This window comes from Tiliqua scincoides, chromosome 7, assembly GCF_035046505.1.
Source record: "Tiliqua scincoides isolate rTilSci1 chromosome 7, rTilSci1.hap2, whole genome shotgun sequence".
In the NCBI taxonomy this organism is placed as follows: Eukaryota; Metazoa; Chordata; class Lepidosauria; order Squamata; family Scincidae; genus Tiliqua; species Tiliqua scincoides.
In genome coordinates, this window is record NC_089827.1 from 4,926,084 (window position 1) to 4,942,986 (window position 16,903).

At 42.5% G+C, this 16,903-nt stretch overlaps 1 protein-coding gene across 1 annotated transcript in view; it reads right to left on the reverse strand.

The window, feature by feature from the left end:
* The window catches only part of CELSR1 (cadherin EGF LAG seven-pass G-type receptor 1), a 157,783-nt gene that overhangs the window by 77,055 nt on the left and 63,825 nt on the right, over positions 1–16,903 (reverse strand). The window contains exon 2 of the mRNA XM_066633634.1: positions 7,789–8,427. Coding sequence (XP_066489731.1) covers positions 7,789–8,427 — 639 coding nt within the window. The remainder of the gene's footprint in view (positions 1–7,788; positions 8,428–16,903) is intronic.

Consider the following 16,903-nt stretch of genomic DNA (forward strand, 5'->3'; position numbering starts at 1 on the left):
TCAAAATTATTACACTTCCCCCACCACCACCAAAAAAAAATTGGGGGTTCAGAAGTTAGACCTATTCTTGGATATATTTGGGGCACAGATTCCAAAGCTGATGTGCAGGCAAACAGTTGAATCAGCATTTTAGGTGACTATGCAGTATCTCCAAAACTAGAGAGGATACAGTCAAACCGATGCCATTTTTGGAATGTGCTCCCCCAAAATATCCAAGACTAGGTACTTCTAACTTTAAGGCACCAAAATATGTGTTGGGCTGTGTTATTATTCTCATATACTATGTTTCAACAAAAGTAGTTCACAAAGTGGTTTACATAGTAAAATAAATCAATAAATGCTTCCCTGTCCCCAAAGGGCTCGCAAACTTAAAAAAAAAAACATAGAAAAGACAACAGAAAAAGACACCATGCTGGGGTGAAAAGGGACAGTTGCTCTCCCCATGTTAAATATAAGAGGACACCACTTTGAAAGGTGCCTCTTTGCACAGTTAGCAATAGCCGGTTAGCAACACCCAAAAATGACAATAAGATCGCTCAATCAAACCACCGTGTTTTTTTGCATGCCGAAACTTGAATCACTGAGAATAGTAACAGATCTCCATAAAGAGCTAACTGTGGACTTGTTCTATTTAAATTGGATAAGGTTATCAAAAAGACTAAGACTTCTCTTGGAGTGACGTCTGCAAGGCCTGATAAAAGAACAATTGGCTTGACAAACAAACCAGACATTGACATGAACACAAACAAAAGAGGGGACCAGCTGTCAGCACAGTCTGCGGTCTTTAAATCATTGTCACTGAGCAGAAATGCCAGCCTTGGAATTATTGAATAATGGCACAATTTTGAATTAAAGTCCATGATACACATGGGCCCTCCTTATCCATGGGCTCAGAATCCATGGATATGAATAGCTACGGATGCCAGGCCCATGACTGGAGGGCCTCAGAGTTCTCCAGGACGCAAGCAGAAGTGCCTTCCAGTTGCATCCACGGGGTCTTCTGAGGTGTGGGAACACTGCATGCAGCCTTCCCGCACCTCAGGAGGTCTTCCAGATGCTTTTGAGAGGCACTCCTGGTTTATACTTTTAATCACTCTTGCTGCCTTGGGAGCACTGAAAAAAAGGGGAAAGGCAGGATGTATTTTAAAATAAATATAATAAATGTCTAATGGTTACAAACGACTGATTTACTAAAATATATGTATTTTAATAATATCTGTCTCATCATCTGCTTTCAGGCCCATTGGAAGAGGTAGCAGGCACACAATTTTTAAAGGAGAGAAGGCGTGAAGTGACAAAGGTTGGTGAGCTACTGGAGATTCTGCCATTTGCCCAGAGATGGAAACATGGTTCACCAAAACCCTGAGATCTGGCAAACCTACAAATAGGGGCTGAGACGGCCCTCTGAAACTTGAGTCTTAGACCAAAAGCCAGAGATCTGACAACAATAATTTACACACCTAAGATTTGGTTCACACAAAGATTATTAGCTCCTGTGCCCCACTGCATGTCCATCCTACATACTGAGTTCATGTGCGAACCAGTTCTATCTCACACAATATTTGCTTCTGCCTGTCAACATTTTTGCTCTATCTGCACAGGTGTGTGATGGCTGACAACCTTAAGGCTGCATTCTTGAGCATTCATACCAGACAGTAACTCCCCACAAATTCAGAACACCTTCTGAGCAATCAATTTTAAGATTGAACTGTCAGGTCTGCACATCAATGCTTTGGGAGGTACGTGCCACTTTGAAGATATGCGCCCGGCGCAGGCAGTGTGGCTACTCCAGAGCTCTACACTGATATGCAATGGAAATGTTTTAGCAGTGAGGTCTGAAGCACTACAATGTGCAAGGAACTGAACGTGTGAGCCAAAGGAAAATGAGGGAAGTGAAAAATAGATGCTTCATGTTGCTTTATCTTGTCAAAGTACAGCCTGTCAGAATTCGAAACTGAGAATTCCTAACATAAAAGTTGTGTTTTGAGACAACAAAAATAGATCGCAATGTAAGAATGACCACAGCAGTAACAGGATAGCCACTCCAGGAAGATGTGAATGTGGTATTCCACAACCATTTTCCCAAGGCAAAGAGAGGTCTGTCTGTTGCATCAGAACTTCCAGAGGAGCCCTGCCTTCTCAAGGCATTTCAGTCCTATAAGCTACTGCCAGTAATTGAGCTTTGTTAAAAACCCTTTTTAACACAACCTGAGGCTCAAGAGCACAGGGGGAGACTGAGTTAGTGGTTTCCCTGCTTTTTCATCCCCTTCCCCCTCTATACTGGGCAATCTCACAAAACTATAAGCATTGGGGGAGGGGCGACATAATTTGGGGCTCTTTTTTACTCATTTAGATAGATTTGAAAAAAACAATTCAAAAAAGACAAGGAAAGCAGCAATGCCACTGGGATTAGAAGATATTTGGGGCACAGCTGCTAAGAAATAATAGCATCCCAGATCCGCAGAATTTACAAACACGTTCTCAAGATTATATACTTAATTTTCATCATTTGCAAAACACTGTCCAGTGTCCCTAATCCATGATGTAAACAGAAGCTAAACAAACAGCTTGAGAGCTTTGTTTATTTAGGAATTATATTTAGGTAATATAGCACAATTGGCAAATAAGTGCAATCAATCATTTCAATCTTATCACTTGTTTCTGTGTAATCAAAAGTCTAGATAAAATGAAGACACAAATTTATGGGCACTTATAAACAACCATCTGGTTTGGATACAGTAAAACAGAATGGTTACGAATAGTTAGCCCAGAAGCTGTAACAGATATTTAAAGCCTGCTTTATTCCGGGGCTCAATGGTTTGCACCCTTCCACTGCCTTTACAAAGAGAATTTTGTGGCTTCAAAGCTAGGAATGCAAGACCCCGTTAATTTAGCCTCCCCCAGTGTGGAACAACATGTGTTCCTCTATCAATAACTGCTACAAATAAGATGCTAACTTCTCCAGTCATTCAGCAATGTGTAAGTCAGGCACTATCTGCCCCAGTGGGTCAGTAGAGTACAAATAAATACTATCCATTGTAAACATGATTGGGAAACAATCAAAAATAAGTACTATTAATCAGACATTGGGCTGGTTCAGACATAACAGAAAACCAGCGTTCACAATGGGAGAGCCAAAGGTTTGCACATTCCCCAATCTCTTCTTTCCCACAAAAAGGGAAGGAGAGCAAAAGCTTTCACTTTCAAATAAAACACATCTCCATGTTATGAGTGAATTTGGGGAACTGGGATTTATTCAAAATACAGTTAGGTAACAAAATGTGAGACGAAACCAGTCTAAACCAGCGTTCTCAACTAGTGGTACTAGTACCACCAGTGGCACTTGAGGAGGTGGGGTCCAGTGGCATGTGTGGGACCCCTAGACCCCTGCTGCCTGACAGCAAGACCAGCAATGTGACAAGCAGCGATAGGAAGCTTGGTTCAGCAGCATAGCTCCAGCATGTGCTTTTTGCATGCTTGAAAAAGCCATCCGGTCTGACGCATTGCGTCAGGCTTCCCAATCCAGAAGTAATGGGTGATGACATCATCGCCAGTTACTTCCAGCGGTACTTCCAATAGGTGAACCAGGCAAAGGGGTACAGCGGGGGACAACTATGAAAAATGCTGATCTAAAGAACTTTCAATTGCAGGCAGGTATGACCTCAGACAAGCTGACAATACTGTGTAATGTAAATGATATTTACATTGTTTAAGATTTTTGTTTAAGATCTAGAATTATGCTCCCCCTCTCCATTTTGGTTAGAACAGAAGAAGGCTAGACCCACCAACCATAATTATTCAATGTTTACCTCATCCATGCCAATAATAAATCAGGTTTCCACAGGATGACTTTTCAACAACGCCATAAAACAATTGCAGTGAGGAAATTGCATCATTTTTGCGCATCCACAATCAACCAGGCTTCTGCAATGGAATGGGCACATAAAGCGTGCCATGCATAGCTGACCCTATCAAAAGTTGATTCTTTTTGGTCCATGAAAATGTGTAAAATATATGACGCGGCCCTCGTACTGAAAAGTTTGGAGACTCCTGATTTACACAATCAAGAGGCAAATCCCATAGTAGGTTATTTGGACCCAGTGCAGATATTGCCCTATTCTGGCTATCAGATTTTTGTCTAACTGGCCAACAAGGCAACTGTTACAGTCAAGGCAACACACTGAACTTCTGGGCTGAGAGATGGATGGAAGGAGTGGAGAAAGTGGGATTTAGTGACTTTCGCTGATGTTAGGCATATCACTTTCATTGACAAAGCTTTCTTAATTCCAGCACTTTAGAATGGTTTAGTAACATCAAAAATCCTGTCAAACCATTTTAAAGCTAATTAAAAAGAACAAACAAAAAAGTTGAGTCTCAAGACTAGCTTTCAAAAGAGACAGCCGAGGACTTTGATCAGTGGAATCATTTCCGCAGGCAGATGCAAGGGGGAAGAGAGGCCCCACATTTCGGAAGGGGAGCTTGCATTGCACCCGAGGCCCTTTGAATAGGCCAACTGATGCTGCATTCTGGAGCGCTTTGCATTGCTTTATTATTGAAGAAACAACACCCAAATCTGTTGAAAGCAGCACACTGTGCAATTGGCAGTGGTGTAGCTAGAAGGGGTGCAAAGCATCAAGTTTTGCAGGGAGCCTCACCGCAGTGTGCAAACGGCCCCTCTCCCTCAGAGCCATTCTGAGTGGTGGGAGCAAAACAGAGGCCTATGACTGGCTCTGAAAGAGGAGGGACCTCTTGCATGGTGTGGTGGGGCCCCCCTACAAAACTCAGTGCTTTGCAACCCCTCTAGCTACACCACTGCCAATTTGCAAAATAGGTACTTCAGGTGTGAAGACTAATGAGCATCGCAGAATGATCATAAAAAGAAACAGGAGAAATTTCTCAAATAACTACTATGCTTGAAATATTCTCTCTCTCTCTCTCTCTCTCTCTCACACACACACACACACACACACACACACACACACAGACAAATTCACAAGACCCCTTCATCTGCTGCCATATGGGTTTTCATTCCTTGACCGCATGCCACCACAGCAACCCACAAAATTAAAATTTGGGCTTTCAACCAACAAATCCAATGCCCACATGTGACACTTGTCTACCTTCTGCTCCTTTTTCTGAGACTACACAACTTTTTGCTGCACAAAAGAGGAGGAGGGTGAGCTGCATGTCTTCTGAAGGAACAAGTGCAATGGCTGCAAATGCCATCCATATGCAGTATGCCCTCAGCTGACATCAGACGAGCTGATTTTAGCAATGGATTTGACATTATGATGTATGTAAATATACAAGCCCTAGAGAACGGGTTGCAGTTCCATGGCACTTAGAAGAAGGCAGATACATTCTCGTCAGTTCTCGTTGTCCCCTAGGAAGGGTCCGGTTCTTGGAAAACCTAGTGGATAGTGGATACTGAATCATTGAGCCTAGGGGGAAAATGGGCTTAGGTTCCAGGAGACCTTTTTCACCATACATTCTATGAACTTTACGAACCTGAGTCTTAACTTGAAGTCTATGGGCCTGGGTGATAGCAAGGGCTCATTAACATCTCCAGCATCTGATGCTTTCCTCTAAGCACTGAAAGTTGAGAGAGTTCAACTTTCAACAAGGCCTGAGAGTTCAGCAGCAGGGAGGGGGTTTCTTCACATGACCTCTTCCACCTATCTCTTGGCTCCTTCCCTGGGCTTGCACCAGCCCCAGAGCAGCCCTCAAGTAGTCTTCCAAAGACCTCATCATTGTGAAGGTTCAGCTGGAGTCCTCGAGATGGTACCTGAGATGGGGAGGCAAGTCTGGAAGTGGACCTAAATGTGTCAGGCAGTTCTCCACCAGACAATACTAATGCCTGTTTGATGAAGAAACTTGTCCTAATCCAGACAACTTTCTTTAAAAAAAGGGGGTATAATAGGCTGAATGCAGTTACTTCGATCCCATCCCCTGTTGGCTGTATACTGTAGCGTACAGGCGGCTCATCCTTTTCCCCCTGCATGGTGCCAGCACTACCTTCTGCTTGTCAGGAAGCCACTGCCTCTTCTCTTGCAGATACAAAGAGAACTGGCTGTACATTCTTTCCTTCCTCCTAAAAACTAACAGCTTGAGAATCTTAGGGAGCACAGATGTATTAAGACATTTTTTTCCTTCCTTGGCACAAACAGCTTCATAGCCTCCTCGTAGCAGTGGGGAAGTATTCAGACAAGTCATGCATGTTGGTCTGGCAAAATTAAATGATGCTGTTCCAGATCTGTTTTAAACCCACAAATATTATGTCTCCTGATCACTCACCTCCTTATATCACAGGAAGTGAAGCCTGTTCCAGGCAATTATAATTAGCAGGTATACTTGTTTCAAAAATAGCTCATAAAAGCTCTGAGCATCTTACTGCTTGAAACTGAAGACTCCTGAAGACAGGGAAACTTTCATCATGTATAAATTACATCCAAACAAATGAAAAGGTTCAAAGTATTAGTGGGGGATGGAAACGAGGGGGGAAAAGAAGCCTCTTTATTAGGATGTAATTGCCTTCTGGAGGAAATCAAGGTGTTTTTGGACACAGGTATATCTGTATTATAATCTAAGCATCAAGTTCGGTGTACCTTAGAAAAGAGATGAAAGATTTTATAAAATTTTCTTATAATTACATTTTTTCCCAAGCATGTTTCTTAATAGGGTGAAGTGAATTTTTAGAGTTTCCAGAGCAGACTGCATTCCCATGAACATGGCCACTTCAATAAGGAAAGTCCAGCCTTTTAAATGTTCTGTAAACACTTCTGTGTAAAGCCTGCAAAAATAATTCAATCTCTGCTTCTTAACAGCATATATCACAACATTATGACACCTACATTTTGGTTGCACAGGGGAAAGTTAATCACTAAACCAGTTGAGAAAGTGGCACATATGTTGATTTAGTTTACTGTACTAACATATTTTGTACATAAACCTGATTTTATCTGGACAACAGCCCTGCCACCAAGGACCCTGTAATTGGAGATGTCAAGGACTGAATATGGAATATTTTGCAAACAAAGTACATGCCCTAAGCTATGGTCTCTCCCTATATAAGAACATAAGAACATAAGAACAGCCCCACTGGATCAGGCCATAGGCCCATCTAGTCCAGCTTCCTGTATCTCACAGTGGCCCACCAAATGCCCCAGGGAGCACACCAGATAACAAGAGTCCTCATCCTGGTGCCCTCCCCTACATCTGGCATTCTGACTTAACCCATTTCTAAAATCAGGAGGTTGCGCATACACATCATGGCTTGTACCCCATAATGGATTTTTCCTATTAACATTTGTCTGTATTTATTTATAGCTAAGTTGAAATACAGTGGCCCATCAGTGTCCATGAGGGAGCTGTTCCAGGACGCTTTGCGGATACCAAATTCTATGGATCATGAAACCTGTGGGGGGCCAGCATGGCGCAGTAATTACTTATCTTGAAGCCACTTGTGCCCCCTCCCCCAGCTTTCTCAGAAGCCTCCAGGACACGACAGAAAGCACTTCTGGTTTGCGCCAGTGATTTCTGGTCATGTCTGGGAGGTCTTTTAAGACCCTTCAGCTGCGGGTTTGGCATCCACAGACACTCAAAACCGCAGGTACCAAGTCTGCGGATAAGGAGGGCCCACTGTACACATTTGGCATAACATCTGAATTACTTTTGGGCCTTTTGATTCACTGTGCATGCAACAACAAGAAGATAAAAACTGTTTCCCTCCTCACCCCCTGGTTTATAGATACATAGCACAATGTTGGCAACACAAAGATATGAACATACCAGTGTAGTCTTCATAACATTCACAAGTGTAGCCCCCTTCTCGGCTCCGGCAAAGGCCATTGTTCCCACAAGGATTGGAATAGCAGAGGTCAATCTCTGTTTCGCAGTAGTCCCCTGTAAACCCAGGAGGACACCGACATCTCAGCCCATTGATGGGGTGAATGGGTCTAAACAAGACGGAGTTCGAACTGATGAATGGAGCAGAGCTGTCAAACTTGAGTACAGAGACACACTTCATATAGTTCTCGCAAGGCTCTCGTAGACAAATGTTGTCATCAAAAGGCAGCACTCGTTGGGTGGATATCAAAGTGAGGAGTGTCCTGTTGAGGTATATCTGCTCCTGGAGGTCTTCAGAAGGGAAAAACTTGTTCTGTATACCACCAGGAAGCAAGGCAGAAAACGTCACGTTCAGGATGTTGGAGCTGACATCAGTGTCATTTTGAATGTTGAAAACAAAAATGCCCTCTCTGGTTGTTGACAGCACAGTAGCCACACCTTCCACAAAGAGAGCAAGAAGAGGAGAGAGAAACTTCTCTTGAGACATATTTTCTAGTCGTACCGTGATACTGTTAGTCAGCATGTCATCGGTGATGATGGTCACCCGTAAGGTGCAAAGAGCTGTGACGCTGTGAATGCCATCTAGAAGAAGAGAAAAAAAATATATCAGAGGCTTTTTCAGAAAACATCTTTCCATATACTTTGTCTGAACGTTCCCTTAATTTGGAGTGTTGGATCATTTGATTTACCAGGGCGCTAAAGAGAATGCCAAACAACTTCTCAAACAGCCACCAGTTCCTCAGTACTGGCAAGAGCCCACAAGCTCCAGCAGTGGTCAGTACCTGATTTGTAGAGTGCCACAAAACTGCTACCCTATGACTTTTCTCTTGAAGAACTCAAAACTGTATTATTCATGCAAAAATTCAACTTGTAAGCACATTTTTTAAAACTTCTAAAGTTGTACTCTAGCAGACGGGCAATGTACAATTCTGATTAACGTCCTAAACATGCCAGCGTAAACAGTGGCATCACTAGGGCTTGAATCACCCAAAGTGGGAAGCCAGCTATGATGGACCTCCTCCCATACAGTGGGCAAGGCAACGCCAGGGGTCGTGGGCATAGTGATGTGCCATTGCCCCGCCTCTGTTGGTTCTTTTGGTTAAAACTTTTGAGAGAACAGAGATATTTCAACAGGGTTTCATTGCATTCTGCATGAAATTATGCAGCAGTTGATATATAATGGTATTATTAAAAAATACCAAGATTATAAAAATTTGACCAATGGTGATGTCACCCCCCCGGGTGCATCAGCCGCTGTGTCCCGCACACCCCACACATGCTTTTCAATGCCATTGAGTATAAAAGTTTCTGTCACTAGTGATAAACCTGGATACAAATTCCTAAAATTGGCTTTATGATTAATCAGTAGTGACTTTGCCTCAATTCTTCTGCAACTTCAGGGGTATAGCGCAAGGACCAGGGCAAAGAGTTTTTCCCACTTATTGAACTGCCTCTCTGCTTCCATGCCCCTACTGTAGCAGTGTTGCAACTGTGTCAGTTTCATTGAGAAAGCAAATGTTCTTAGAAATGAACACTGCCTCTCTCATGACAACAACTGAGACTGGTGACTTCTACTACTTAGCAAGAGAAAAGATGTAACTCAACAATCCTTTCTCCTGATAGCTTGCTAATGCATGCAATAACACAGCATCCTGCTGGTATTCAGTAAAAGTTAGGCAATAACTTTTAGTGGTGACTATTCTGAATATGCAATTTTAATTGTAGCCGACCTTGCTATTTCTCAGCTGTAATACCTTCCCTCTTTTTCAGGCCCTCTCCAACCTGTTTTCAACATCCTTATCAAAACCCAGACACTAGCATGCATGATCTTTAAAGCTCTGTAACATTAAAACCTTTGTTAATAACTACTGCAATCCAGAATCATGAGGAATCAACACAATTTTCCCATTGACAATCTCCATGCATCATCAGAGTACCAGCAAAAACACCAGTTGCATTAATAAATGTGGGTTCGGTGAAGTCCTCATGAAGACAGGCTGTGGATTTCAGCACAATGGGGAAAAACAGGATGCATCTTATTACGGTTAATGAACTCACAGACAGAGTGAACAGGCGCTCTGGAGAAGAAGAGCATCAACTATTCATTTTTCCTTTGCAAAACTGACATTTAGATAAGAGACTGAGGCTCCGGGTTCCCAGTTCCTGTTCAACAGGGGGGCTTGTCTGATTTTGCTGTTTGCTGCACAATGTATTATTATCACTCCTCTCACATAACTATGAGGAAGAAAAGGTACCAGACAAAAGCGCCTTTTTCTTAGGGAAAGCACAATGATGTACATCACATGGTATGTATAGCAAGAAGACCAAAATACTAGCCACTGTGTAGAAGCCACTGGAGTCCAGAAACTGTCATAATCAATATCAACTGTCACAATACATAAGACAGGTTTCCCGGCATTCCCAGTCTCTGGTCTGACACAGTTAATAAATCACCATAAAAGGCACAGTGTCAGACACCACACAGCTTTGTCCTACAGAGAAGCACACAAAAGGAATCAGGCATGAATGCAAACAGCTATGGTTGCACTGAAACAGGAGACATAAATCAAAACTTTTTAAAATCCCATAATGAAAATAGTGGGGGTTTATTTTAAATCTCAAAAATGAACTGCAAAGGGGGGGTTATTTTAAAGAGTTGCATAACATACACAACTGTATATTTTGCTGGGCAGTTGGCCTTTAACCAATTGCTATATAGGCCATAGCATGTGTGAGTTCCATTTGCTAGAAAGAAAATGTTCTTTTGAATTAGGAGGGCTCTGAAGGAGAGTCATCAACCCTGTCCCAGAATGAGGCATGATGTTTTTAAGGCAGTGCAATGAGGTTACAGCAGTACTGCAAAGACCTTCAGCAGCACAAATGCCTGTGATCAACAACTATATACGTCAAGTTTTAATAGATCTTATTACACTGGAAAATTATAACCCTATACTGAATCTGAATGAAGGAAAAGGTAATATCAATGTATTCTAACACGTAATACCTTTGAATATCTAAAATTTAAATGCCTGTACCACCAAGGTAAGAAAAGTCAGTAATTTCAGGTCAGTCAGATGCAAAAGATACTTCAGCAGGAGTACAGGTTGGCCGTATTTATCTATGGCAGTGTTTCTCAAACTGTGGGTCGGGACCCACTAGGTGGGTCGCGAGCCAATTTCAGGTGGTTCCCCAATCATTTTAATATTTTATTTTTAATATATGAGACTTGATGCTACCATGGCATGTGACTGCATTGGGGGAAATGTTACAGATCTGTACTTTTAACAGGCTGCTATGTATATTCTTTTAACAATGATAATCAATGGGACTTACTCCTGGGTAAATGTAGGTAGAATTACAGTCTAGGATTGTTAAAAATCTTCCTGCTTGATGATGTCACTTCTGGACATGACATTACTTCTGGTGGGTCCTGACAGATTCTCATTCTAAAAAGTGGGTCCCGGTGCTAAAAGTGTGAGAGCCACTGATCTATGGGTTTGGGACCACAAGATTTGACTTAACGCGGGTCTGGACCCACAACTGAGGGACCTCACCAAACTACTCAGACATGACTGGAAGTGTCTTCCGGTCATGTTCAGGAGGTGTTCTGAGGTGCAGGAAGGCCAGAGCTACATCTGGTCTGACAAAAAACTGGAAGAGCCTCTCAGGAGAATCTGGGAGGCCTTCTGAGGTGCAAGGAGATAGTGGCCAGAGGTCCTCTGAGCACCCCCCTCCCATTGAACTCAATATCTACAGATCTGGTATCCAAGGGGGTCTGGAAATGGATCCCATGTGGATATAGACTACCAACTCAAGGACCGAATACCCCCTTGATCCTGACGAGGATCCACATGCAATGAAACAAACAACCCGAATATGAGAATGTTATGAATCCCACAGGGGGGTTCTCTGGCACATGTTCTACTGAAATTGAGTATTGTGCTGGGTTCCCCACTGGTTCCAAAGTGGCCTGGTAGTGCTATAGTGGTAAATTTTAAAGTAGAGGTGATCATCATGCAAGTTTACTCAGAAGAAAGTCCCAACATGTTGAGGAAGAGCTATTCACAGGTTAATCTGCATAGGATTGTAGGCTCAATGCAACATGAGCTCTCTACTGTCTCTCGGACAGTCCTTAGGAATGGCTAAGGCCTAGACATTAGCATATGCCCCAATGCAACTTTACCTTCTGCGGAACCTGATGCTTTTTCTCATCTAAAGTCCTTGAAAAAAAGTTTCAGCACTTGAGTGCTCCTGGTAATGTTACTGCCCCTGCTGCAGGCAAAGTCCTGGAAGTCTGCTGCCCCTTGACTACATGCCTGGGGCTTGGACAGAAAAATCTTCCCTGTGGATTGTGCCCTTAAGCACTCAGACTTTCAAAACCCTTAAGCAACTGCATTTTAATCACACAAAACATTTCTGAATTCACCAATGGGAAAACTACAATCAATCCTGAAAAGCAAATCCAGAAACCAGCACAAAAATACGACTGGGTTAATGCTGGGAAAGAAAAGCTAATCTCAAGTTATCTGTATCATCTTATTCCAGCTTTCAGCTCCTTTTATGTTAGCCATGAGAAGGTTTCATTTTAACACTCTTAGAAACCCTGACCATGAATCTTTCACTGATGTATTTTTAAAAAGATGACTCATCTTTATCTTTGGTGATTATGGCCAGAGATCTGTAAAGTCCTCATAAAAGGAAGGGAAATGTAGATTTCTGGGAGCTCCCACTTAGAAGATATTACCTTTGAGGGAGCCTCAACAGTGTGACTAAATTAAGAATATGACCTCAAGAAAGAAAATCTGGGTAAAGGAATGGTATTTCCTTTGTTGCAAAGAAAGGGCAGGAGTCAATTCCTTTGCCACAGGCAGAAAATACCAGCTTATCACTACACAAAAATCACTGTCCTTTTCATTCCCTGAATGGCATGTAACTATTAGATTTTTGCATCATAGCTTATGAAAACAATGACACCTGTTCACAAATGGGCTGTAGAAAGTCTGCACTCTCTAGACATGCCAATCAGTCTAGAGCAGGGGTGTCCAAAGTTTTTGGCTGGAGGGCCACATCATCTCTCTGACACTGTGTCGGGGGCCGGGGAAAAAAAGAATTAATTTACATTTAAAATTTAAATAAATAAATTCTTCCATAACCACCATCAAACTCCTACATCTTGTGGGAAATTTGGGGATATATAAGGTGAGCACACAATCAGTTCACATGGAATGCTGATCACAGGACTAGAGGGACTGCCTTGCATATACAGTACAAAAAACACTATTCTGCAATCATCCTTTGCAAGAAAACAGTAGGAGAAATGCTAAGCTATCTTTCCAGGAAGCTTATCTCCCATTGCTTATCTTCTCATGGAGGATAAACGTCTGAGGAACCTCATGATTCTCCAGAACACTGTCTGAAAACTACTGCTTTAAGTAGTTCTTTTTTCACATGGTTTGTTTCATCTGAGCTAATGAAGGAATCTGGCTGTGAAAGAAATGACTTTGGAAGGTGCTTCCCTGTTTACAAGCAAGTAGGATCCTTCCCTCCCTATACAAGAAGTATATGTTTATCTACACTAAAATGGCATTAAGTGCTATTGATCATGTACAAGTAAACAAGGCCAACATTATCTTTCATCTAACACAAAAAAAAAAACCCCAACAACCGAACAACACTGTTTGGGAAAACCCAGTTGATTTGACTCAGCATGATGTAGCAGTCTCTTGATAATTATAGCCCTAACATGATGGAATGAATAGATAGCCACGGTTTGCTGCCAACAGTTGGGGATTCTTGCTCACTTTCACTCTCTCTGCACTCACACACACACAAAGAATGCCCAATGATGACCTTCTAGTAAAAATGACCCTGGGTCAGAACAACACTGTCAATCAGTACAACTCGGCATTCTTTGAAACCCCAGCTACCCTTAAAGTATGTGCTGATAAGGATAGAGGCATCCCACGAATGGGAACATATCTGAACTTCTTTCTTCTCCCCCTCCTCCTCCCTGTTCCTTTTCTTGCACCTTGTGCCATACAAGTGCCTTGCAATGAGCTGCATTCCAGGGCACTCTGCTGTTGTGCTATTGCAGCTGCTACCCGGCCCGATGACAATTACTTCGCCCCCTTTAGCCACTGTCAGTCTCGGTTTACAGCCTTTCCCCTCCTGCTGACCTGTCACAAAGCAGCCGCCTCACTCAGTCAAAGGGGTTTTCTTAGTGGAGTGTTAAACAAGGTGCAGGCTTTAAAACCTCTTCTCATTGTCAGAGCCCTCGGCCTCTGTTCCATCAACTGACCTTTGATCTGCAATTACTTTCAGGGATGCCTGGGCCCTTCTGCCCCAGACCCACCTACGGAGCACGTGGTCTTAAGAACATCATCACTCATGGTGGCAAATGGGGTTTCCACAGGATATACAGTTCCTCAAATCTCAGCTTTGTGCTTTAATTATAATGATGGCACAAAGAATAACGGCAACAGATTCTTTCCCAACATTAATAAATGTATCTCTCATGTCCCAGTGGTTGTCTGTTCAATTTACTAATAATTTGAAATTCTTATTTACATTCTTGTGAGGCATCTTTAGAGACTGCAGCTGAAAGCTAACTACAAGGAAGGCTAGAATGTCAATGAACTCAGAAACTATTTTCAAAAAAGTCTTGGCTGAAAAATCAGCATGGGTGCACCTGACAACCTTGCTCAACATAAGAGTTCTTCAGAATTCTTATTCAGGTTGGATGCTAAATTGGGTGGGTGGGGGCAATGCTACTAATAATTACGAAATTAAATCTTCCTGTTCAGATGACTAATAGTATTAAAGATGTCTGTGGTGGTGGAAACTGGAAAAGGAGACTCTGAAATTGCTCCAGAGCCCAGAAAGTTAAAAGAGCAAGATGAGCTGAAATAAATTAAGCAGGCAGTGTAAAGGTGAGATGGTCAGATGTGATAAACATGGAACTGCCCTGCACAAAGTTCCATGACTGTTTGTGTAACTATCAGCATAGTATTATTTGTTACGACAGCAATTCAATACAAAACAGTAGGGCAGTGATTCTCACACATTTAGCACCGGGACCCACCAGGACGGAATGAGAATCTGTCAGGACCCACCAGAAGTGATGTCATGACTGGAAGTGACATCATCAAGCAGAAACATTTTGAACCATCCTAGGCTGCAATCCTACCCACACTTATCCAGAAGTAAGTTTCCTTTACTATCATTGTTAAAACATAAGAACATAAGAACATAGTAGTTTGTTCAAAGTCTATAACATTTCCCCAAATGCAGTCACATATCATGGTAGCATCAAGTCTAATATATTAAAAATAAAATATCGAAATGAATGGGGACCCACCTGGAATCGTCTCACAACCCACCTAGTGGGTCCCGACCCACAGTTTGAGAAACACAGCAGTAGGGGAAAAGAGTTATGTGTCGCATAAAAATGGTACCTTTTTTAAGAGCATAAAATCTAGCACTTCCATGTAACAAGATAGCAAGTTATGGTGTCCAGAAAATGGCTGGGGATGTTTGTAATGTTTTATATAAACGTACAAGTTAACTCCATGCTTCCTGCAACATAGCAGTCTCTAAACTTGGGACCAATGTGCAACAAAAAAAGTCCTCTCCAGCATGAACACAGCTTATCGTTCCGCTGTGGAGCTCTTTATCTTTTGCCCCAATCCTCTTCCAAAGTCATGCCGGCCAGCTGCTTCTGCCTCAAACTTGGAGTGCGGAGCCTGCTGGGGTGACTGATGTGCAGTGGAAGTGGCTGCCTGGGGCAACTCTGGAAGAAGATCTTGGTGAAAGATAAAGAGCCCCACAGTGGAACAGTAAGGTCCGTTCACACTGGGAACAGCATTTTCCGAACTACACCTGCAGACAGTAGTCTGGAGATGTAATAGAACACATGCCGATTCAAGAGCAGTCAGCTCCTTTTATGGAATTTTGGTGTATCAACATTTAACTGCTTTGATCAACTAATCCGAAGATGGGAAACCAGAGGTCCACCCCTTTGCCATGATCAGACGGGAGGGCTTGACCAATAGACAGATGTGAGCAAAATCCAGCTGATGGTTCCAGTGGTTCCCAAATCTTTTAGCATTGGGATCCACCTTTTAAAAAAAACTTTCATTTTACCAGCCACTCAAGCCTCTGTGGCTATAATGGTGATTGGGCAGCGGTGCTCCCCCCCAAGTGGCAAGTTGTTTAACCCTTGATGCACATAGCCTAATCTGCCTTTGGTGAGTCTGTTTCACGACTCACCAAAAATTGGGTTGTGACCCATTGGTGGGCCCTGGAACTATTGTTTGGGAATCACTGAAGTCCATTGTTTTAACAAGGGTAGGGCCCAATTCTCTGATGAACCCAAAACACACCCCAGCATCAAGTCTTTCTGTTGGATAACAGTGGTCTGCAACTCTTTTGCTGCTTTGTTGACCCATTTGAAACAAAACCAAAAATTAGAATTACTACATAACAGCAAGTGATAGCAGAAAGTATTAAAGGGTAAATTAGTTCACCTTGACAGACTGTCAGATAATGAGGAAGGAAATATGGTGAATGTTTGTGCAAGTAGGAATTGTTCCCATCTCTGTGATTTGAATGGTCAGGACCAAACCCTAAATTCAGTTTGAGTCCTCCTAGGTTTATAGAAGCTGAGAGACCTACAGCACAATCCTATGCATGTCTATTCAAAAGTAAGACCCATTGTATTCAGTGGAAAGTGTGTATAGCATTGCAGCTTCACTAATTTCCCGCCCCCCCCCAAGCTTCAAAACTCCAAGGCAGGCCGATAGAGCATTTGTATCCCTTCAGTGAATGAGTGATTTGAAAGATTTAACTGTGCCTTCACTCTCCAGAACGATAACCTGTTTCATGCCTTTGAATTAGAACCTTTGAATCTGGCTTTGAAATCCAAATCCCTCCAAGGCATACAACTCTCATAGAACAAGCAAAAAGAACTACTGAAAGACTATCCATTCTCTACACAGTTACAAAAAATAACTAGTTTGCTTTCTGGGTGTTCCCCCCCCCCAAAAAACATCTGCTGGAT